At 43.1% G+C, this 23,613-nt stretch overlaps 2 protein-coding genes and 1 long non-coding RNA gene across 6 annotated transcripts in view; 1 reads left to right on the top strand and 2 right to left on the bottom strand.

The window, feature by feature from the left end:
* Positions 1 to 7,252, bottom strand: part of Rufy3 (RUN and FYVE domain containing 3) — a 70,093-nt gene extending 62,841 nt beyond the window's left edge. The window contains exon 1 of one of the 4 annotated variants that reach the window (XR_009590954.1): positions 6,780 to 7,237. Coding sequence is in view for 3 of the 4 variants with exons in the window: in XM_060380903.1 (XP_060236886.1) it covers positions 6,780 to 7,104 (325 nt within the window). In the remaining variant the exon portion in view is untranslated. Of the gene's footprint in view, positions 1 to 6,779 lie in introns of all 4 variants that reach the window. The other 3 variants (XM_060380903.1, XM_060380906.1, XM_060380907.1) reach the window with 3 other exon arrangements.
* An 8,903-nt stretch (positions 7,253 to 16,155) lies between these two features.
* On the bottom strand, positions 16,156 to 17,818 carry Utp3 (UTP3 small subunit processome component). Its single transcript, XM_060380902.1, has one exon. The coding sequence runs from the start codon at positions 17,634 to 17,636 to the stop codon at positions 16,218 to 16,220; it is 1,419 nt and encodes a 472-aa protein (XP_060236885.1). The 5' UTR covers positions 17,637 to 17,818; the 3' UTR covers positions 16,156 to 16,217.
* Positions 17,819 to 17,825: 7 nt separating this feature from the next.
* Positions 17,826 to 22,314, top strand: LOC132653193 (uncharacterized). The gene is made up of 2 exons (XR_009590953.1): positions 17,826 to 18,171; positions 18,486 to 22,314. It is a non-coding gene; the product is annotated as an uncharacterized LOC132653193 (long non-coding RNA).
* The last annotated feature ends 1,299 nt before the right edge of the window (positions 22,315 to 23,613 follow it).

The raw sequence follows: 23,613 nt of genomic DNA, 5'->3' as shown, positions 1-23,613 counted from the left end.
GGAGGCAGGGGCAAGTATTTCAAGGTGGCCTTGAACTCACTACATAGCTGAGAATAACCCGGAACTTCTAATCCTCTGGCCACCACCTAGCAAGTTCTGAGGCTCAAGGTATGCAATGCCGTGGCCGCTTTACACTGTGCTGGGGATGAGCCCAGGGCTTTGTGCCTGCGAATCCTGCCCTCTCTCAACTGAGCCCTGGTTCTCACTCTTAAGTAAGCTGATTCCTGTTTTTCCTTAATTTGCACATAATGGCTTCTTAAAAATGGTCAATATATGCAACTAAATCAGTTTGCAGATGTTCACAAAATTCTGTTTCCTAACACTTCTTTCTGGGCTTATGGCTTCACAACTCAAGAAAAATGTTTTCCTATTTCACTATTGACTATTGGCATGAAAGAGTACCTTTAACTAGTTATCATCAGGCCAACACTGGCCAAGATCATGATTATTTCACATGGCCCACTCCCTCTGAATATCTTTCTTCCCATAACCAAAATCTACTAGGTTTGTCTGAAGTCGACAGATTTCTTCAATCTGAGGTTTACACACTTGGCAGGCTCATCAATTTGTAGATATTAGCCAACCATGACAATAAGTAGTTACAGAATGATTATGCCCAGGAAGCTGAGTTATCATGATTGTCAGAAGCAAATACCACCAGAGGACTGCAATGTCTCATCTTTACTTATTAAAATTAACCGGCTTCAGACCAGAAATAACTTCTATCTTGGGATGCAGAACTGGCTTCACGGCTCATTGGCAGCAAGCGCTGGCTTACAGACAGAGCCATCAACAGCTCTCCACTAAACGTCTTTGGGAAATGTGTCCTTCCCTCACCTCAATTTGCTCAGCTCTAAAATGAAAGTATATTACCAGCTTTGCAGAGAGCAGAGCCCCATGAGAAGAAAGTCACCTGTTTTGCATATTATTTATAATGTTGCTCAAAATAGTACCTACTGAATACCAGTCTCAATAGATGCTTAGTGGTATAGAAATGTAACGTCAAAGCACTCTATGTACATAAAATGGTGTTTTCCCACTGTTTTAAAAATTCAACCTTATATATTTTTTCAGTTCTACAAAATTAAACTAAATATATGTATTAAGAAACAAGAGGCCAACAGGTTTTCCCTTCCTCCCTTCCTGTTTAAAGGGTCTTGCTGTGTGGCCTAGGCTCACCTCTTCTTATGATCCTCCCATCATGGCTTCCCAAAGTACCTCTTCCCGTATATTTAAGATTTGGTATTTAACATGGACAGGGCAAGTACAGCGCATGTTAGCTACTGGAAATAGTGAAGAAATAGTGAGGAATACAAGAAACAACCACGGGTGTTCAAGCTCCAAAGACCCTCTCCCATGTGGACTAGTCAGTATTATTCATATACATATGTGTGTGTGTAAAATTTGATAGAACTATTCTATGAAATTTATGACTTATGAAATTCATTCATTCATTCACTCACTCATTCATTCATTCATTCTTAGCAGATATGGGTTTTAGTGAATGGAGAAGAAACTCTAGAGGAAAAGACATGCCCAGCCTAGGCCATGATTCGGATGCAGAAGGGAAGGAAAGGTTCCGGAAGCAGAACATCCTCAGGGGTCCTGTGTCTACCCACCCAGAAAATGAGCAACATTGCTCAATTAACTTGTCTGCTGTTCATCCTCCCCTCTTCTCTCTCTCTCTTGAGACAGTCTCACTATGAAGCCTTGCCTGGCTTGAAACTCTCTCTATAGACCAGGTTGGCCGTGAACTCACAGAGCTCCACCTTCCTCTGCCTTTGTCCATTTCTTTACTAGCAAACGGGAAGCAAGGTTAGCTACTTCAGAACTAAATAAAATGCTAGCAGGGCACTTGGCACGGAGCAAGTAGAGAGTGGTGTCCGCCATCGCCATTACATTAAGTGCTTCTGCTTTTGAGAGTGCTCGGAACACAAAACATGACTCTCTTCATGACGTAAGATTTGTAAGGATAGATGTTTCTGAGAATGACTCAGAAGAAAGCTAAGAGATGTGAGTAAAGGGTATGCTGTGATGGTCTCAAGTTGTGAGGAAGGAAGAGCGATGGGTGGGAATTTCACCAAGTATTAACATTGTAAATGAGACAGCAGAAGTAGAGACATCTGTGGAGAGCCCCTAAAGATTCTAAAGTTAGAAGAATCACATTCTAAATGACTTCTGCTTTCCCATGCCTCTTGTCCTACCAATCTCCTTTTTTCTTGTGCACTTGAAAGGATCCCACTCTGTTCTTTCAAACTATCCCACGTCTGCCCCATCCCCAGTATGTCCCATCTCCGACATATGATGAGTGTCCAGTCCACTTGGTACCAAACAAGATTCGAGCCAGGGAGTTGTTGATGGGCTTTCCCAAGAGGAATGCCTCCCTACTCAGTGGCCCTGGAAAGTTTTAGAAAGCCTATGGACCTTTCCATAACTATTCAAAAATAGCCATGGTAAATGACATAGTGGTGCGTGCCTGTAACCCCAGCACTGAGAAGGATAAGGCAATTGGACTGTGAGTTGAAGGCAGCTGTAATGCACAACAGGCTCCTGTCTTACAAACGCATGTCATTATCATTAAATACACTCTCGGTAACACGGCTCTGTAACTCTAAAACACCTCCTTACTGGTAAGCAACACGAAAAGAGTAGGGAAAGGAAGAGGCAGAAGAGAGGAGGAGGGACTGTCTGGGAAGACAGACTGCTACAACTTAGACAACTAGAGGCACGCGCAGCATTCAGAGGGCAAGCAGCAGTCTGGTGGAGAGGAAGGAAATGGGGCTTAGTTTAGCTGCCTTCCTCAAAAGTTCAGGATATCCCAAATCATTTCAGTATGTGTGGACAGGGGCCACAGGCACACTACTTTCCTAAGGGTTGAACCCGTTCTCTAGTGGACTCAGTTTCCCTCTTTGGTATGCCATGTCACCAAATGGCATTTAATGGATCAGAAAACAGTTTTCCTTTGCTTTGTTAACACAGTTGAAAACTAATGAAATAATAAATCACAGTACTGCCACCAGGACGTTAATCTACAATGAACTCTTAAGAAGCCATTCTTGAAAAGGTCCCAGCCAGGCATGGGAGCACATGCCTGTAGACAACCCCAGCATTCAAGGAAGAGGAACAGACAGGAATGGGTCAAGTTCAAGCCAGGTGGGCTACAAGAGACACTGTCTACAAAAATTCAACACAACAAAATAAGTCACAAATCAACCTGTTTCCAAAAATGAGCAAGAAAAAAATGCATGTTCTAATGAGTTGACTGTTCCTCTAAAACCCCTGGTTTAGGCAGATGATTCTGTCATTATAAAACAAAGTACTTTTATTCTTTAAAAATGTAGAAAAGTATACAGCAGATTTGAATTATAGCCAATTAACACATACTCAACTCCTAATTAGGGTATATATTTTAAAATGACTATGAGCAGTTAAAAAACAAGAAATGAGGCTAGAGAGATGGCTCATCAGCTCAGAGCACTGGCTGCTCTTGCAGAGGACCCAGGCTTGATTCTTAGCTCCCATATGGCAGTTCACAACAATCTGTAACTCCAGTTCCAGAGGATCCAATGTCCTTTTCTGGACTCTTTGGGCACCACACATATATATGGTGCAGATATAATACAGGCAGGACACTCATACACTTAAAATAAAAACAAATAAATCTTATAAAAAAAGAGAAGGAAGAGATAACAGATATTCATAGAAGACAAACTTATCTATCTAAAATTTGCATATGTACATGAAACTGTAAGCACAACATTGGTTTGCTGCACTTAAACTCTCACTCCGGGATATTGTGAACCTAGAATTTCCCTACACGTTGTGGATTTGCAAGTGCATGGAAGAGAATCAAGTTCATCTCCATGTGTCATCCTCAGCACATCAGGAGTCAACCACGGTCCTCACTGTTGGATATTCTTTGAAATGGATAGTCATAATGACCCTGTCTTTTTTGAGATTCTCCCCTTCGCACTACCTTTTATTCCTCTTCCATCTCTTTTTCAATCTCTAAACAGGCACACACACAAAAACAGGAAAAAAGTACCTTCTTTGTCAGTGAGACATACTTTATATACTGCTGTAATTGGAAGAAAAATAACAAGATACGGATTCTTTGTCTGGCATCATCTTAAACATAATTTTTGTTGTTCTTTTTGTTTATTGAGATAGGATTTCTCTGTGTAGCCCTGGCTATACTGGAACTCACACTGCTGAGCAGGCTGGCCTCAAACTCAGAGATCTGTCTGCCTCTGCCTCTCAAGTGCTGGAATTAAAGGTGTGAGCTACCACAGACAGGCTCAAAAATGCATACATTTTTTAAATTTATATTTTATTTTCATTAACTTATTTAATCACTTTACAGCCTAATTGAAGTCCCCTCCCTCCTCTTCTCCCAGTACCATCCTCCCCTCCTCTTTTTCTCAGAGAAGAGGAGGCCCCCTCATGAGTACCAACCCACCCTGGCACCACAAGTCTCAGCAGGACTAAGCATATTCCCGGTCCCACTGAGCCCAGACAAGGCAGATCAGCTGGGGGAAAGGGATCCAAAGGAAGGCAACAGTGTCAGAGATGGCCCCAACTCCAATTGTTAGGGACCCACCTATATGAGGCAGCTCACAGCCGTCTGTAACTCCAGGAGGATCCAATGCCTCTGGCCTCTGTGGGCAACGGCATTCACCTACACACCCACATATGTAATTAAAAAGTAAGGTGTAATCCCAGAACTTGGGAGGCAGAGACAGGTGGATCTCTGTGAGCTCTAGGTCAGAGAGTTCCAGGAAAGCCAAAGCTACAGAACCACATGGTGAGACACTGGCTTAAATATATATATATATATATATATATATATATATATATATATATATATATTGTATAATATAGCCTGGATGTTTTTGCTAGAATGCAGTAACTACTAGATTGTAAAAACAGAGGAGGGAGTCAAACGTCATATATCTTGAACTACTTCAGAAACGAGTTAATTCTAAGATGTTTATATGCTAACAAGCCACTCCATATACGCGCTAGTATGCTAAAGCCACAGAAGAACATCCCCCTCATGACGAGGTGGCAGACAGCTTGCCCAGCACGTGCAAGGTTCAACCCCAGGAACTTAAATCTTCCATTCCTATCACGGTCATACTGAGCTCCAAATTTCTATTAATTCTTTAAAAAGAAATAAAGTCAATCTTAACCGAGCAGAAAGAAACAAATTAAGTGGAATTCAAATAATACCTACAACTGATACTAGCCAACAGGTGAAGGAAAATTTATGTCACATCATGTACAATTGTTGCATGGAGAACTGTTAAAAGAGTGTTTCCTTCATTCTATAGTGATGTGGTTATAACAAGCAAAATACACAGACATAGAAAGGGAACAAAAAACAAGCTGCACAAAGAAAGCCAATTCCTTTGAAAATGAAAAGTATTCAGCATGGAGAATTTTCTTATCTTTACTCCCTCTGCCACACAAAAGGATTCCTATCAGAACTCTCATTATCTGGAGATTAGAGCACAGAACTCAAACAAAATGTTTTTCTAAGACTCAGCCAGGTCCACCGAGGACCACTTTTTAGGTTAGAAGAGAGGTAACACTGGCTTGCACTGACTGAATCTAGTTGTTCCTTGCTGCTAACCTGACAATCACCACCTCAGTTTTGGACCTCTGATGTTTGATTAAAGAGCACCATCATGGAAGACAAGGAAGCTGGGTCACGTTCAATTCTCCTAAACGGTTACTGAAAGCAAATCATATAATTAGTCTAATCTTCAACTTCCTCATCTGAAAACGGGGTACTCTATTACGCTCACGGAGACTTGGTAGCCGCGACAGCCATGGTGCATGTACACATAGGGGACATTCAACAAATGTTTATCTTTTCCACGGGGTTGGATGGGGAGGCAGAAATCGCCAAGTCAGTTCTTGGCAGCTGAGAGCCGTCACATCAAGATCTGCACTGTTGAGCTTTAAAAATTAAGGAGGGAAGGGGGCCTCACTTAGCCCAGGCAACTTTTCCTCCCATTTCACAACTCCTAACTATACCAAGGTCTTTGGTATTTACACCATCCTGTGAGTTGTCAGCCACATTTTCATACTGTAAGGTCTTGTCTTTCCAAACCATCCTCCCATTTCAGCCCTTTTCTTTTCTACTCTTATTGACCAGCTCATGGCCAGCAGCAATAAATATTTGTTGCCTAAAAGAGCATTGAGGGTTCCCTGCATTTAGGGGGCTAGAGAGTGGCCATGCCTTTAAGGCTTGGAAGCACCTTTCCTGACAAAAGAGAACACTGGGAGGTGCCCTAGCCAAGCCACACTTTCCCTGCCCTTCCTCTCACGCATCTAGGGACCATTTCTTTTCTCACTTTGGGGGGATTCGGGGTTTATGACTCTCACTTATGGGCTTGGGGAACGCTCCTAAAGACCTTCCCCTCGCCGGGCCGAGGCCTCAGGGCGGCGACGAGGCAGCCACACCTACTTGGCGACCGCGGCTGGGAACCGGTGGGGGCGCGTCAGCCGGTCCCGGACGCCAGCTCCGCGGTTCCTCCGGGAAGGACGCCAGTGCGCGGCGGCGCCGCCGGCCGGCGCCAGGGGACGCCTCGGCCCCAGCACGTGGAGGCCGAGGGGCGAGCGCGCCGGTGGGGCCGCGGCCTGGGGCGGCCGGGAGCTGGACAGCACCGAGGGGCACGGTCACCGGCCTCCCCGCCCCCAGCCCCCGCGCGCGGACCCCACCCCCGGCCCGCCGAGCCGGTCCCGGCGGCGTCCCGGTCCCCGACACTCACGGTGCTTGGCGCCGCCGCCGCCGCCGCTCGGGTAGCTCAGCAGCAGGAAGGGCAGCGGGGAGCCGGGCGACGGCGGGGTCCTCCAGGCGCGCTGCGGCGGCGGGCGCGCTGCAAAGCCCGCGGCTCCATCGCCCGGGTACAGCAGGAAGAAGGGGGCGGCCACCGGCGAGTCCGGCTCCGAGGGCCCCGCCTCGTCCTCCCGGGCCCCTCCGCAGGCGGCAGCACCGCTCGGCTCCTCCGGCTCCTCGGGTCTCCGCTCCCCGCCCCTCGCCGGGTCCCCGCCGCAACTTTGAGCAGCCGCGCCGGGCGGCGGCGACTCGGCCATCCCTCTCGCTCGTGGCTTCGCGGCGCCGCCGCCGCCGCCGCCTCTCCAGGCCCGAGCCCGAGGCTCACGGCGAAGATCCGGTGCCCCGTCGTGCCCGCGCCGCCGCCGCCGCCGCCGCCGCTCTCCGCGCCGCGTTCCGCCCGCCCCGCCGGGGCCCGGCCTGCCGAGGACCGCCCCGCCCGACGGCGCGGCCTGTCCGCCCCCGCCTCCGGCCTCCGCCCCTCTCGCCGCCCCCCGCCGCGGCTCGGCGCCCCTAGCGGGCAGCGTCCCGCTCGGCCGCTCCGCGCCTGCCTTCCCGCTCGGCGGCGGCTCGCGGACCGCTCGGGACCCCGGGGCCGACGGTGCGCTGGGCCTGCTCCGCCGTCACACTGCCTGCTCGACCCTGCAGGTCAGGCGCGGCGTTTTCCGTGGGTAACCGCCAACTCCCCGGGGCGAGCGACAGGCGCAGAGACACCCCTTTCCCCTCCGCCCCCGACCCGCTCTAGGTATTAAACTCTTAATGTGCTGTTCACCCACTAGACCTTCAACCGTTGCCTCAAGGTTTTGATTCTGGAACTTTAGATACACGATATAACTAGAGGAGACGACATTCTTCCCACCGGGTTTTGTTCCATTTCGTGAGGGCGATTTAGAAACCCATGTGTTTGCTCTCAACTCAAGGTTCCCGGGTTTTTCCAGGACTCCCGGTGAGCGTGGGTCGTGTACAGCACTGGTCTATTACGGATTGATGGTTTTCCCCTTCGTAGTGGTGCTTGTGTTTTGCTAGTAAGTTAAGCACTATTATTTTATTTCAAATATTTGACTCAGTAAGTGTCCAAAGTAAAATTACTAGTTTTTTGTTTTTGTTTTGTTTTCGATTCCAGGGGTGGGTGGGCTCACTTGAAGCCCAAATTAGGCTCGCTTTGAGGTTCCTGCCTCAGCTTCCAAAGGGTGGGATTTACAGGCTAGACTCACTGTTCCTCTTTCTTGTGGATTGCCTCCTGATTAGCTTTGAGTGTCAAAATGCTAATGCCAACTCAATCAAAAATCAGTCTCTAAATTTTGTACACTTGCTACCATCTCCTTTAAGTACCCCCCACCCTTCCCTTAACGTTTTCAGAAAGAAAATATTTTTGCTTTCCGTAAATCGTTCTTGAGTTACCACTAGAAATTATCATGTGGCTTCTAATGCCAGTGTTCAAGTTTTTATAACAGGGAACATTACAAAAGGGAGTGTTTACAAGGAGCTAACTCTAAACACCCTTAGGGAATTAACTAGTAGCTTTTAAGTTTCTGGTATTTCCTTGACCTGTTCATCTTTGTCCTGCCTAAGTTATTTGCCCTCTTCTGTAAAATTATTCATAGAGATGTAAAGGGTAAATAAGTCTAAGGATCCTTTACAGCACAGTGTAACACAGAGTTTGAAAAAGTTAATAGCTGTATGTTGTTTTAACAAAACAGCATGTTATTTTCCTTTTTTGTTGGTCTTGAGACAGGTCTCACCTGTCATTCACTACTTAGACCAGGCTGAGCTTGAACTCACAGAGATTTGCCTACCTCCAGAGTGCTCAGGTCACAGATGGCTCAAGCCTAGCGACAACAGGTAACTTTATGAAAAATCGAATGCAAGATGAGTTGGAAGAGAGTTTCCATCACAAGATGATCTGGAGTTTTTAAAAATATGTATTATTTATTCACTTAATTTATATGCCTGTCTGTGTCTGTGTTTGTATGTAATTTATGTGCCCAGGAGGCCACAAGACAGTATCCCATCCCCTGGTCAGAGACAGTTGTGAGCTTCCCAACTCACAAATGAGTGCCAAGAACTTTTAGCTGATGATCCATCTCTCCAGCCTCTTGTTGAGTTTTTGTTGTTGTTATTGTTGTTTTGTTTGTTTGTTTTTTAATTAAAAAGAAGGCTGAGGTGTGTGTGTGTGTGTGTGTGTGTGTGTGTGTGTGGTGTGAGCACAGGTTTGGTCACAAACTAATAATGCTCTTGATCCAGGGCCTGCGATTACAAACATGCACCAATATAACCCATTTGAATCGTTTGATGAAGGTGAGAATCTTGATTTAAAAAACAAACAAACAGACATTTGCCTCCTAAAAATTGGAAATTCTATTAAAGAGGAAAAACCAATGCCTGTGCCTTAGCTGGGCTTCTTGTTTTTTTCATGCAGAAACTCTTTAAGAATCATATTTTAGTCAGATCACATCCCAAAGGTGCTTTACAATGTTTCAGTAGCATATCAGGGGCAGATGACAGCAAACACCTGCCATTTTAGCAGGTGGGAGGATCATGATGGAGTGAGACTAACTTTAGCAGCACAGGGAGCTCCTGTCATAAGCAAGCAAACAAACAAACATGCAAGTCTCTAGGTAGAAGAACAGAAATTTCACAAATGATAGTTAAGAAGACGAGTAATCAACCAGGAGAGTGACCAAATTCTGTTAAAGTGACTTTTATTGTCCCGAGTTGTCATCTTGGGGGCTTACTGCCTCCGTCTGCTAACCTAGGCTTAGTCCTGGAAGCTTCTAGCCTCAATACAATCTAATCTAGGCCTAGAATGTTTTCAGCCTCTGAGACTTATTTAATTAAGCTCAGTAAGCTCATCCTTTCTAGTTCTTTATGAAATCTGGCTAGCTGGTTCAACTTAACTGTTCTGGCTCAAACTCCTCTCCCAGCTGATTTACTCAATCTGGCATTTCTCTCCGCCTCAGAATTGCTCTGCTTGACCTCAAACTAACTCCAACAATTTGTTCTAATCTTCTGTCTCCTGGCTCATTCTCATTCTCTGGCTCATTCTCTCTCCAACCTTTCTCTGTAAAACTCTCTCAGTAAAACTGCCTCCTTACTCTCTCTCATTCTCTGCAGCTCCCTTAAATAGCTTCCCTTTTCTCTCCTTGTGAGAGTTGGGCATACCCTTTCTGTCAAATCTTTGCTACTCAATTAGACTTCACTTTCAAACATGGCTGCTTCCTTCTACAAACTAACTTTTCTTTCATTGTTTGAGATTAAAGATGTGTACCACCACACTTGGATCTAAGCTTTTCTTTACTTGATACTTGTTCTATATACCAGATCTTGAACTCAGATCTACTTGCCTCTGTTTCATGGGATTAAAAAACCACTGCTCAGTGTGTCTCCATTCCTGCTAGATCACACAGACCTAGAAGGTTTTTGGATGTGATCTCTTGCCAGAACAGACATGTTCTGAATAAAAGTCCTCTCCAAAAATCAAGCATGAAATACCATACAGCATCATCTACTAAGTAAGGAAAAGGCAAGTGACAGCCCTGTGAAAGACGTGTATTGTTTATAACCGTCTGTATAAAGAAAGACAAGAAATGCCGTCTAGTTTAAATGCCAGCTTTTTTTTTTATTGTTAACCTGAAAAACAGTGACCTGCTGCGGAGTCTTGCATTGAATTGGTTTTTGTGCTTCTCTGCTTTTAATAGCAACTCTATTTATGTTTTGCTACCACTAATTAAAATGACAGCATAATGAATACAAGGAATCAGCTGAAATATGAGTCTTTTAAAGTGTATAGGCAAGGCTATTTATGGACTTTTTGTCTCAAGGTGGATGGTACTCCAAGTCCTCAGTTTTCATATGCTTTTATGTTTTTGATCAATAATATAATCATAGCTCTGCATTAGCGTTAGTGATCTACGTAATGGGCTGATTCAGCTGCTACACACAATTACAGAGGCCAAGATTATAAAAACAAGCTTGAACATGTTCCTTCTGGAAAGTGTACAGAACAACTCCCTGCACTTTTAAAAGGTGACAAGGACCTCTGAGACTTACTGCTTACTGTCACTGTAATTAAGAATCTAGCTCTGTTTTTTGTTTTGTTTTTTTTGTGAAATAAAGCAGAAAAGTGCCTTTCAATTTTATCCGCAGTTCTAGTCATCCATGTTTGAGTTTCAAATACTCTGGTGATCTTCAGAATAGATCTATATAATACAGTATATAAAGCCTTTTAGAGATTAATGCCATGGATGATAGTGTATTTTTAGTAGTATAAGCTTCTTATTCTGAGAGTCAGAAAAGCCAGCACTTGAGGAGAGTTGATAATCTTTCAGCATAATACATAAATTATTCTATTTTTATGTTAAAAATCAAAGAGGAGATATTTTAAGAAGCAAATTGAAATCCTCAAGTTAGTAACACTTTTGGATTAACTATATAAATTATTACTTTACATCTCCCCATACTGTTGTTGTTGCTTTATTTTTCAAGACAGGTTCTCTATTATAGACAGCCTTGCCTGTCCTGGAACTTGATAGGTAGACCAGGCTGGCCTGGAACCCACAGAGCTGCACATGCCTCAGCTTCTTGAATACCGAGATTAAAGGTGTGAACTTCAACAGTCTGCTAGATTGAGATTCTAAAATAATAATTTTCTTGAATTATCTGTGTAGCATTATGTGGTAATTTGATAAAGTCTTACTTGAAAGCAATCTCGTCAATATAATACTTCATGTTAAACTTGTTTTAATGCAGAAATTTGTGTCAGTTAATATGTCTCAAATTTGAAAGCTCCAGAGAACCCAGTCCTTACTGGAGTGTGGCAGTATAGGCCTGTAATCTGAGCACTCAGGAGGTAGTCAAAGGAAGGTTAGCTAAAGACCAGCTAGGCTTCTTTGAAACTGTCTGGGGTTATATGAGGCCATATCTGAAAATAATATATCTAGTTCTTTACTTCTTAATTACTGATTTTGATGGCTTCCACTAACTTTATTCTTCTAAAATACTTAGTATAAAAATATTAGAAAATTGTGCTATCTGTTGCTTATTATATATTGTCTTAAATATAAATGCTAGTTTTATTTGGGTGGTAAAAACATGGATATAGCTTTCTTCTTTTCTGTATTGCCAGTCTAAAAGTTTTGAAAAGGTATGTTACTTTTTAATGATTTTTTTGCTAAAACTGTTTGAGAAACGGCCTATGTAACCCTGGCTTCCTGGAACTCACTGGTTAGTTCAGGCTGGCCTCAAACTTCTGGCAGCCCTTCTTTCCCAGTCTCCAAGTGCTAGAATTATCAATGTGCCCATGACTAGTTAATATTAATTTTATAATAAAAATAAAGCTTGTTGAATTGTTACTTTGATGGTCTTATCTTTCTTCTTTTGTTATTTTTGAGACAGGGTTTCTCTGTGTAGCTCTGGCTGTCCTGGTAGTCAGAACTCAGAGATCGTCCTGCCTCTGCCTTCCCAGTGCTAGAATTAAAGGCACATGCCACCACTGCCCTGCTGATATCTCTATGAAGTTAATTATTAGCAGTAAAATTGTCTTCCTTGGGTATTCTATGGAGAACAGAATTCTGTAGAATTCAGAGCTTTGCCTTAACTGAGCTTTCTGTATTTGGTGCATAGCATTTAGTATCTTTTGGGGTGGTGGTGATTGTGGTAGCTGGCTTGGAACTATGTACCCAGGCCTGGGATTCATGGCAGCCCTATCTCAACCTCCCATCTTATTGTTGCTGAGGCTGCATGTTTGGTTGGTAACTTTATCTTGCTTAATTCTCATGCTCTCCATTTTCTTTTCTGAATTTCTCGCCTATGGTTTCACTTGTCCTGTGCCTTAATTTAAATCTTTACATGCCAGCATTATTGTGAAGGACTCATATAGCTGGTTTCCCTGCCTCTGGCTTCAATCCTCTGTTACACAGGGCCAGCATACTTTCCCAGCAACTTTGGTTGGCTTCTCCAATCAGGAATATAACCTAAGCCCTTTAAGCAGCTAGTAATTGCGTAACTAGTAAGGGTGTGCTTGTGTGACTTAACCCCTCCTTACCTCTCCACGACCTCCCACCTTGCTTCCTATTCTTGCCTTTGGCCTAACATGCTTGGCATTTCTGTGGTTGCTATCCCTATTACTCCCAACTTAATTTAAAAGAATTTAAATCCCGGGATTTTACCCCAACAGATACATACCTTTTCTCCTATTCCAACCTAGAGGGGTTTTATGCTCCCTCCCACCTTTTGAGGCCCAACAGAATCTTTTATAAGTAGTCAATTACTTTTATGATAATTGTTTCTGCCAAAGTTGACATCTTTATTATTTTTCCATTTTGTAATATACAAAAAGTTTCTTTTCTTTCTCAGACTCCTTTCTTCTAAAACATGTTAAAATTCTTGAGATTTAAGGAATAATTCAGCTTTTACTCCCATTTTTAAGGTCTATCTACTCAGTACAAAAGAATTTGTTTTTGATTTGAGTAACCCCCTCATGTACCCACAGCACAAAACTACCTTAGTTATCTATTAACCCAGAATAAAAGGTACATTCTGATAGTATTTCTAACTTTTCGTTTTGTTTTTTGAGTCATGGTTTCTATCTGTAGCCCTGGCTGTCCTGGGATTCTCTTTAGACCAGTCTGGCCGTGAACTTCGATTCACCTTCCTCTGCCTCCTGAGCGCTGGGATTAAAGGAGTGCACCACCACCTAGGCCTTCAATATAGGGTCTGGCTTTATGACTAGTACTAGTCTTGAACTAACGGCAATCCTCCTGCCCCAGCCTCCCAAGTGCTGCCATGCCCAGCCCTTCATGTTCTATGGTGGTTGTCTTGGAGTTCTTGGTTGATTGCACTTCTAGAAAAGCACTCTGCCACTGAGCTACCACTTTGTTTTACCAAATTCCAGGGGCCTCTGGTTCCATGACACTGAACTACTACTGACAAGGTAAAAACTGTGATTACTTCTATCCTGTGGTTCTAAAGGAAAAAACAAAACAAAACTAGAAAAGGCCTCCATTGTCTCTGGAACATTCTCTAGGACTATCCAGTTTTAGTTTCTTGCCTCATTCCTGTAGTTCAACGTCTGCCTAATGTTACAAGCTGGCAGAAACTTAATGCAGAGTGCTCAGCCTAGGATTTTGCAGTGTCCCACCTGAATCAGAATTTCCTGGAGTGCAGGTTAAAACTCGAACACCTGGGGTTCACAGTGCTGGCTAAATAACACACACTGTAAATTTACCAATAGACTAGGCATTTTAGTTGAAGAAACTTCATGGTCCAGGGACGTCGTTACGGTGTCATCTACAGACCAAGTTCAAGGACAGCCTCTCTTAAGTCCCACCTCTCAAAACAGTACCTAACCATGACCTGTCACTTAAGTTACTTAAACGGCTGTGACAATGTTTGAGGAAAAGGTGAAACAGACCAGACACATGCTGTGGTAAAAGTGGATAGAAACTCATCTAACCGGAGGCCAATCTCCTAATGGTGTTTGACCATGTACCTATGTATAATTAAATTTTAAACATACACCCTAGCTAGCCTTGAACCATTCTGTGAAGACAGGGCCCCATGTAGGCTATTAACTTCTGATAACCCAACACTCACTAGGTGACACCTATGTAACAGATATTCTGAATAGTTTCATGTATTAGTTCACTTAATCCTCATAGTAGCTCTCCAAACGAGGCACTACTCTTAGGCAATGGTCTTTTTGTTTTGAGGCATGCTGGACTTGAGCTGTCGACTATCCCTGAACCACTTCTAATCTTGATAGTTCCACCTCAAGTGTTGGGATTATATGCGTGCTCCACCATATCCACCTTATGAAGTATGCAGGCCTGAACTCAAGGCCTCCATGCATTCTAGGCACTATACTGAACTACATCCTTAGGCCTCATTGTTATTTTAAACAAACAACAACAAAAAAAAAACCCTCACCCCCCAATAAACAAAACAAACAACAAAAAACCCAAAAAAAACTGAGGCACAGAGATACCAAGTTATTTGTCTAAAGTCCTAACTACTAAAAAAAAAAAAATTTTGGTTTGGAATTCAAGTGGTCTAATAGTCTGCTCTTAAACATGGTTCTCTTGAGAGATGAAAATGAAACTAAATTAGTTTACACAAAATTCATCCAGGAAACATATGCTTTTCTACTTTATCTGAAAAGGAGTTAAGCTCTGAAGCTAGCACGGCTGGGATGAAATCCTGCTTGTGATGCTTAAGAGCTTTGTGATTTTGAAAATGTTAATTCTTTGTCCCGAATATGCACAAAACACCAAAATGTGGATAACAGGGCAGTGAAATGCATGCATGTGGAGACCTGAGCAGGATACCCTCTATTCTTCTCTGCTTCACTGCCTTGATGGGTCCCTCACTGAGCTGGAAGCTTGCTTTTGGCTATGCCAGCCAGTGAATTATAGGACCAACCTGTCTCTTATCCCCAAAACTGAGGTTACAGGCACAAATAGCCTTGTTTCTGTTGCTATTGGGGTTCAAACTCAGGTCTATGTGTTTGCAGAACAAGGACTCTAACCCACTGAATCAGCTCTTTAAGAACTGCAGTCTCTTCATCCATATTAAGATAACCACTCCACCTTTGTTACTTAAGGATTGTGAGACAATTGCATAGAGTAAGTGTAACCTTAAATCCTCAGCAAACTGAGAATCAGCACAAACAGCAACCACAGTGAATCATCAGCAGAGGGATAGGGCATTTCTACCTTATTTACCATAAAAAAGATTATTAAAAATACAGTTGGTGTAATTAATGCATCTTTTCCATTTTGTCACACTTAACCAAAGCTGCTTTTACCACAGATATATTAAGTCCATTTTAACATCAAGCCCACATACATAAATTGAGGCAGGATATATGCCTCAAGAATTATAATTGTGACTGAAATCTGTCAGGTCCCTTTTGCAGGCTAGTTAAAAAAACAAAACAAAACAAAACAAAACAAAACAAAACACCAGGACTGTCAAAGGCACAGTCTTTTCACACGAAAACTTATAAACACTGCACAGCTAGGTGGGAAATCTTTCTAGGCCAAAATTTGCTAAAATATTGGAATACTCCAACATGGTATTTTCCCTCAACAATTCTTAGATGTTAACGGGCAGAAAAAAAAAGCAGTAACCCAGGGCTGGGGACAGAGCTCACTGTTAAGAGTGCTTTGCTAGTTATGCACAGGTTCCAGGCTCACATTCCTAGCACCCAGTCCAGTACAAAAGACCAACAAATCCAAACCAACAACCCCATTTCCCTGTTGACAAACTTTAAACTTAAAATAAAAATGGGCATTACATACAAACACAGTCACTTTAATTAAAAACCCTTTTATTGATCTAAAGTAATTGCCAAAAACTAGGCCAAAGAGGAACTTTACTTAAGCTTAATGCTCTTTTTAACTCCAGCACGAATGCCAGATAGTTCACCACTATAGCGCTGCTCTTCTCTACGAACTTCACGAACCTGGCCTCGTCTTCGAATTTTGGCTCTTCTGAACTTTTCCCTATGTTTAACTCTGGGATTTCTATCAATCTTCTTTCTTCTAGGTGTAAGTCCCCTATTTTTAGCAATCTGGTAGGTAATGGCTCTCTTTGCATTTTGATCTTCGAGAGCCTGCTCCTCGGCACTATTTTCTTCCTTCTTTCTTTTTAACTTTTGCCCATCTTCCATTTCCTTATAGTATTGGAGTGCAGCTTCATCAAAATCAGGGTCCTCAGACAGATCAGCAGTAGCAGCAGCCTGTTTCACAGACTTTGCCTTGGTTTTGGTTAATTTTTCTTTTGGATTCAGTCCTTTCTTTACAGCACCATCCTTGACTGTGAGTAGGTGACGGATTTCGGAGGACAGTTTCTGATCCACAACGGACAGGTCGTTGATCAGATTTCTGTAGGTAACCAGCCTTTCTATAACAGGGTGTCCATGTGCAGGAGCTCTCCTAGCTTTTAATATCAAATAAAAACTAATGTTTGCGCAGTAGTTCAAATAGAGGTTATATTTAGTCTTCAGGTATTGGCTTCCTTTTCCAGGTGGAATGACCCCTTCCTCCACCAACTGTAACAACGGTTCTAACTCATCCTTCACTTCTGTCAACTTAACTTTGAGGTCTTCAATCAGCTCTAAGAGCTCTGGTGATTCTTTTTTCAGCATTTTCAGCTTCTCTTTTACCGAGATTTTAGCCAAATCCTTCACGACCTGAGTCTCAGCTTCATCCACCTGGGGCACCGGTTTTGCGAAGGCCTCTACCCAAGCAACTCCAAAATCATCCTCTTGCAGGGCTTGGGCCAGGCGCCGCTGAATTAACTGTGCCTCCTCCTCTTCCTCTCTTTCCTCCTCTTCTACTTCTTGCTGACTCTGACGGCCTCGGGATTTGGAACCATAGTCCGTATCATAATAAAGCCTTTTCCTCTGACCCCAAGACAAGCTAGGATCCATAGAGGCCTCGGCCTCACTCTGCACGGAGCTCCCGCCATCATCATCATCATCGCCATCTTCCGCCTCTTCCTCCTCCTCCGAACTCTCTTCATTGCTTCCATCATCAATATCCAGGGCTAGCACCTCTTCCTCCTCATCTCCATCCTCCTCCCCACTCTCGACTTCGTTCCAGCCCTGAGCAAGGGCTGCCCGAGATCGCGCTTCATGGAACTCATCTACCTGATCTTGGTAGTAGCTGGAGTCCCCTGGAGAGGGCGGCAACCCTAAATCGTCCTCATTTTCGTCCGTGGCGGTGCGACCTGCCCCGGCCCGCACGGCTGCCCACTGGGCCGCTCCACGTCGCCGGGATCTCTTCACCATGGCTCACCAGCCGTCCCGGCTTCCCCGGCGACGCCGCGATCTCTGCTTCTTCGGACCTCCTCGCAGAAACGCCAAATCCAGCAAGCGTGCGCTCTCAACACCACCAGGCTGCGCGGCACGCTAGTCTGCGAATACCGGATCCGCGTCTGAAAGGCCCGTTTCCTTCCGCTCCCAGGGTGCTCTGCGCAAAGCGTGGGAGCCCGAACTTCCGCTTAACGCCTCCCTCCCCGGAAAAGCTAGTCCCGCTGTGCCTTTTCTAAAGCTAGTCGGTTCCGGAGAATTTAAAATCTTTCCGGGTAGAAACACGGCCGCGGACGTTGCGTTCCGCCGAGCCTTTTGCGGCCACTTCCGGGTTTCCTCTCGCGAGCTCGGACAGGGAGCCGGAATCCCGTCCACGCCGCGAAGCAGCCCGCGGCCGACAGAGGGCGCAGAAACGCTAGGTCCCAGCACGGCCGCCGGGCCTGGCTGAGCTACGCTAACGAGTGTCCCACTGCGCGGTGGGTGTTCTCCGCTCGTCCGGACGGGAGCTAGTCAGGTCTTTTAATTTTACTTTTCTCTCCTGTCTTGACTTTTGAAGCCGGGTCTCGCCGTGTTTTCCAGGCTAGCCTCGGCCTCCCGAGTGCGGGGTTTACAGCCCGGCGGTTGCTACCGTAGACCCCGCGCGGCCCTGGGACCACCCGACGGGAGTCTGTGCCTCCTGGCGACCCGAGGGCTGTGATGGGAGGCAGAGCCCCAGGGCGCACTGCGGGGGAAGGAAGGGGACGGGGAGTCGAAGCTGCCGGGAAGGGATCTCAGTTTCATTCTGCTGGAAAAGCTTCGTTTTTCTTTTTCTTTTTTTTTTTTTTTTAGACGTTTTGGGAAACACCTTGAAGCTGTCAAGGCTGAGCCCGTTAAAGGACAGGCCCCTGTGTATAGCATCGGATCGCAGTAGAGGGCTGTGTTTCACACACGGTTGATCAAGCGCCATCCACGCCGGGCAGCGTTTTATGCTCATAAAGAGAGACCGTGGCCAAAATAGACGATTTTCCCGCTTGGAGATCTTGTCACCGGCCAGTGGGCGGTGCACGGCTACACCAAACAGAACTCGTCAAATGGGAGAAGTGACTGGCTCTCACTGTCGTTGTTAGCCTGCCTTCAGTGCTGGAAACCCAACGTGGGTTTTATATCTGTCTTTAAAATAAGAATGCTGGCGGGCGAATAGTCGTCTTCCACCATGTGGGTCTGGAGGATCGAACTCCTGTCAGGAGTAGCAGAAAGCTCCTTTACCGGCTAAAGCCATCTCAAACGTCTGTCCTTTTCTGTGCCAGCTTCCATATTTAAAAGGATATATACAAAGTCGTCGTGATGATGCACACAACATGAGGCCTTTTCTTATAAGACAAATCAGCAACAACAAACGCAACCCTAACGAAACCAAAGCCAAGTGCACACATGGTCATAAAAGTATTTAAGGACCCGAAGGTGTTCTGCCTGTTACTGTTACTCCATTCATCGCTAGGGTTGATTCTGCTTATCAGGCTGGCTAGGTTTATGTATCCTTCCTCACTGCTCCACTGGCATCTTTCCCCGAAGCAGGGTGTCACAGCAGGTTGAAGAAGACAACCTTCCCAGATGGAGAAGGGCGGTCTTTGTTCTCTGGTTGAGCGTAGATGAATAGCTATTCGATATGTTCCCGGTTAGAACATGTTTTAAAAGAAGGGATTGGGGGTTGAGTATTTCTGCCCAAATTTAAGGGATTTGTGCTGTACTGAAAACAGCTTAAGTTACTTTAAAAATTCTCTAGTTTTTTTTTTTTTTCCTGAGTTTGGTACAGAGGAATGTTCAATATGTAATGACTATGTATACAAAGTATATTTGACTGCATCTTAGGTGCTATTATAAAGCTTGGTGAGTGATGTATACAAACGCAAGCATCTCTGAGACATAAACTGAACTGGAATGAATTCAGCAACCATCAGTTCCAACTGAAGTTTAACACGTGTGGAAATAGGTGCTTGCAGGCAATTCTGCTAGGAAGCCAGCTAGAAAAATCGGGGCCAGAAACTCCCAAGCCAGGGCTCCCCAGTTGTTATCAGCCCCTCTAATATGTATAGTTTTAAAAAAATGCGTGTGCATACTAGAGTTGATTTCTTGTAAGCTAGCTGATGTCCATATAGATTTGAGCATTATACAGGCCTTACATTATCCTAAAATGATAGTTTTAGATTCTGTAATAAAATGTTCTTCTTTCAAAATGAGAACATTAATACATCTTTCAGAAAACCAGTATTTTAAAGTACACAGTACCTTCAGTGCGTGCCCAAGTCTATCCGAAACCTTTAAAAGCTCTTACACGATTTTAGAAAGTAGCATTTCTTTCTGTACCCTTGGCTGTGCTGGAACTAGCTCTGTAAAACAGGCTGGCCTCTGTTGCAGGATATTTGGTCACACTGTGAACCCTGAAATTGTGTACTGAGAAAACCTGTTTCTACTTGTGGTGTAGCTCAGCCCTAGCACACACTTTTAATTCAAGAACTTCCTGTTTATTGGAAACAGGTGGTTGTGGTATGGCACAGCCCTAGCACACACTTTTAATTCAAGAGCTTTCTGCAAATAGGATTAAAAAAAATTAACCCTAGGTCAAGAGGCAGAAGTTATCAGTTGACAGGAAGTGAACATGGGAAAAAAGCATAGAGAGTGAGAGGAAGTTTGGAGAATAGAGAGACACAGGAAGTAGAAAAGAGGGACATTCAATTTGGAGGGTTTTAAAGACAGCACAGAGAAGGTCTTCCTTCTGGGACATCAGCTGAGTGGGAAGTTCTGTTGAGTGCTCTCTCTGCCTCGTGATCTACCAGGTTTACACCTCAGCATGTGGCTCCTGAGTCTTTATTGGTAAAATTGAACATTTGGGATTTTGTTTTAAAAGTAGCAGTCCTTCAACTCACAGGTATCTGCCTGCATCTGCCTCCTCACCAGTGCTGAGATTACAGGTGTGAGCCACCAACACTTAGCTAGAAAATATAATTTAACAAATAGGATGTGGTTGGAAACCCATGTTCAGATGATAAGCATAAACCTCATATTTGAATCTTAAGTTTTCCTTTTAAAAGGCAAAATGACCATAGACTATTAAGGAGAATGGAGAAAAAACTGAGTGGTACCCTTGAGAGTCAGCTTTAGAAGATTGCAGTATCAACTGCTTGTGGGCTCTGCTAGTAGCAAATGTCAACAGCCTGTGGGCTGTGACTGACAGTTTATGCTACAGTAGATTGGAAGGCAAACTGAGCAGACAGGGAGTGTGTCATCAGATAGAAAAGACCTCACAGCCCATCATCGGGTGCAAGACACTCAGATGGGTCACTGACATGCAACACTGAGAGATTAAAGGCCCGAGAGATCATCTAAAGACCCTTTTGTTTTGAAAGTATTTGTGAAGACATATTTAAACTTGGGCTATAATTATACTGTATTAAAATTTCTACTTACTGTGAAATTATTGTGTGTTCTGTTAATTTTTATTTCAAAGTATGTGAAATAGTATTAGTGATATTTTGATGAAAATGCATATATTATGCTTAAGTTAAAAACTATTTCAAACATTTTAAATGGGAATGACTAGATTAATATCATTTAGCTTCTTTTAATAAAGAATAGCTTTTAATTAATTTCTTCAGTTCCAGTAGTTCCACTTAAGTTTTTTTATTTTTTGAGACAGGGTTTCTCTGTGTAGCCTTGGCTGTCCTGGAACTCACTCTGTAGACCAGACTGGCGTCAGATTTAGGGTTAGGGTTAGAGAGATCTGCCTGCCCCTGATGCCTGAGTGCCTCACCACCCAGCCTGTTATACATTTTTCTAAATCTTATATTAGGATTACTTACCACTTAATTGAGCACTTTTTTACAAGAATAGTGTATTTCTGCCAGAAATACTATAATCTTAAAACATGGGCTGAGGCAGGAGGATTTTGATTTTTAAGAACATCCTTTTTCATACTATAAGTTCTAGGCCATCTTGGCTTATAGGGCCAGACTCTATCTAAAAAAAAAAAAAAATGTAAATATGAATAAAATATTTTTATTTTATCTCAAAATAAAAATGAAAATATAGGTTGACTTAAGTGATACTAGGGAACATAAGCTTTAGTCAACTAAAAAGAAAAACATGAGTCCAAAGAAAATGAGCAACTATTAAAATACACTTGGTTTTTTCTTTAAATGGAAAAAACATCATTTATTCTGTGTGTGTAGGTGTGCACCATGGCATATGGGCTCCAGGGTTTTAACTCAGGTTGTCAGTTGCCTTTCCTGCTAAGCCATTGTGCTAGTCTGATATTTGATTTTTCACTTTTGTATTTGTGACAACTACAATTTGTCATTGCCTTGAATATGTATTACTGTGATGTTTGATTCAGGAGTTAACAAGAGAACTCCTTTTTTGCTTTATAAGACATTTACAGTTTTTTGTTTTGTTTTGTTTTTTTTTTTCCAGAGCATAGGGTTCTATGAACGGCATTCAGGAGTCTAGATTCCAACAGTTTTGAAACTGTTGTCCCATTCCCAGACTATTTCTTACTGGACAAGTGAAGTAATAATAACGATACATAACATTATGAGTAATTTATGTACCAGGCTTTGTCATGTCTTTGTTTTTCTCATTTTATTCTTCTTTTAGATATATTAAATTACTTTATATGTATGAATCTTTTGCCTGGTTCTCTGTGATGTCTAGAAAGGGGCGTTGGATGCTCTAGAACTGGAGTTATAGATTATAGATGTTTGTGAGCCACCCTGGGTGTGTGCGGGGAATCAAACCTGGGTCCTTTGGAAGAGCAGCAAGTGCTCTAAAACAATGGGTCATACCTCCATCAACTTTTTTCTTTGCATATTTGCTTTTGTGTTTGGAGACAGAGGCTTGTGCAGCCCTGGCTGGTCTGGAACTTGTTACGTTTCCTGGACTGGCTTTGTATTCCTCATCCAACTCTTATCTTCTGAGTACTGGTATTACGGGTTTCTGACACCACATTGATGTTTTTTTTTTGAGATTTTGTCATTGTGTAGCCCAGGCTGGCCTTGAATTTGTGATCCTGCCTTAATCTCTGGGGTGTAGGGATTAAAAATATTTACTGTCATGCCCAGCAGTATAGATTTTTAATTTTTGTAGTAATTTATATTTGAATGAGGAAATATTAAATATGGGTTTATGAATTTAAGATAATAGTTGAATGAGTATTTAATTATATCCCAAAATTATAGACTTGTTTCAGATGACTGAAGTTGTCAGAAGTAGTTTTTGTTTACTTTAATGATGTAATAATAATAATAATTTGATATGGGAATAAAAGAAAGTGAATTATTAGTGTTAATAACTGCCAATTTATTGAGACAAAGCAAGATCACACAGCTCACTATTTTTGGTCAAAAAAAAAGATTATTTTTAGGTGTAAGAGAAAATGGAAGAGGTAAAGTATAGTTTCCACTGTTTTCTGTTTTCTGTTAGAAACCGCTTATTCTGAGACTAATGATGATAGAAACGGTTTGCAAATAAGGTCTGTATCTATTTTAAGTCACAAAAACCTAGACATGAAGTGGAAGTAAAATATATGAAACTTCCATGGCAATGTGTGATAAATATTGAAAGTTTCCAAGCTTACATCTTAAAAGTAGTAGGTTTGGTTGCCTGAATGACAAAATGAAATGCTGCTTTGATTTTTTTTTTTTTTTTGAGACAGAATCATATGTAGCCTAAGATGGCCCCATACTCTCCAGATAGCTGAAGGTGACTGTGAAGGTTTACAGTCTTATGGGGTGCTAGGGAATGAACCCAGGTTAATTCCATGCTAGACAAGCACTCCATCAACTATGCTCTATCTCCTGATCTTTTTTCTCATTCTTTGCAAACAACAAACAAAATAAGCAAGTCCTTTGTCCTCAGCTTAAAACACAGTGCCTTCCTTTATCTACCTCTTGTTTTTCCACTTGGATTTCTGAACTACTGTATT

Source organism: Meriones unguiculatus, chromosome 3 (assembly GCF_030254825.1).
Source record: "Meriones unguiculatus strain TT.TT164.6M chromosome 3, Bangor_MerUng_6.1, whole genome shotgun sequence".
In the NCBI taxonomy this organism is placed as follows: domain Eukaryota; kingdom Metazoa; phylum Chordata; class Mammalia; order Rodentia; family Muridae; genus Meriones; species Meriones unguiculatus.
This window is presented reverse-complemented; position numbering and strand designations above follow the sequence as displayed.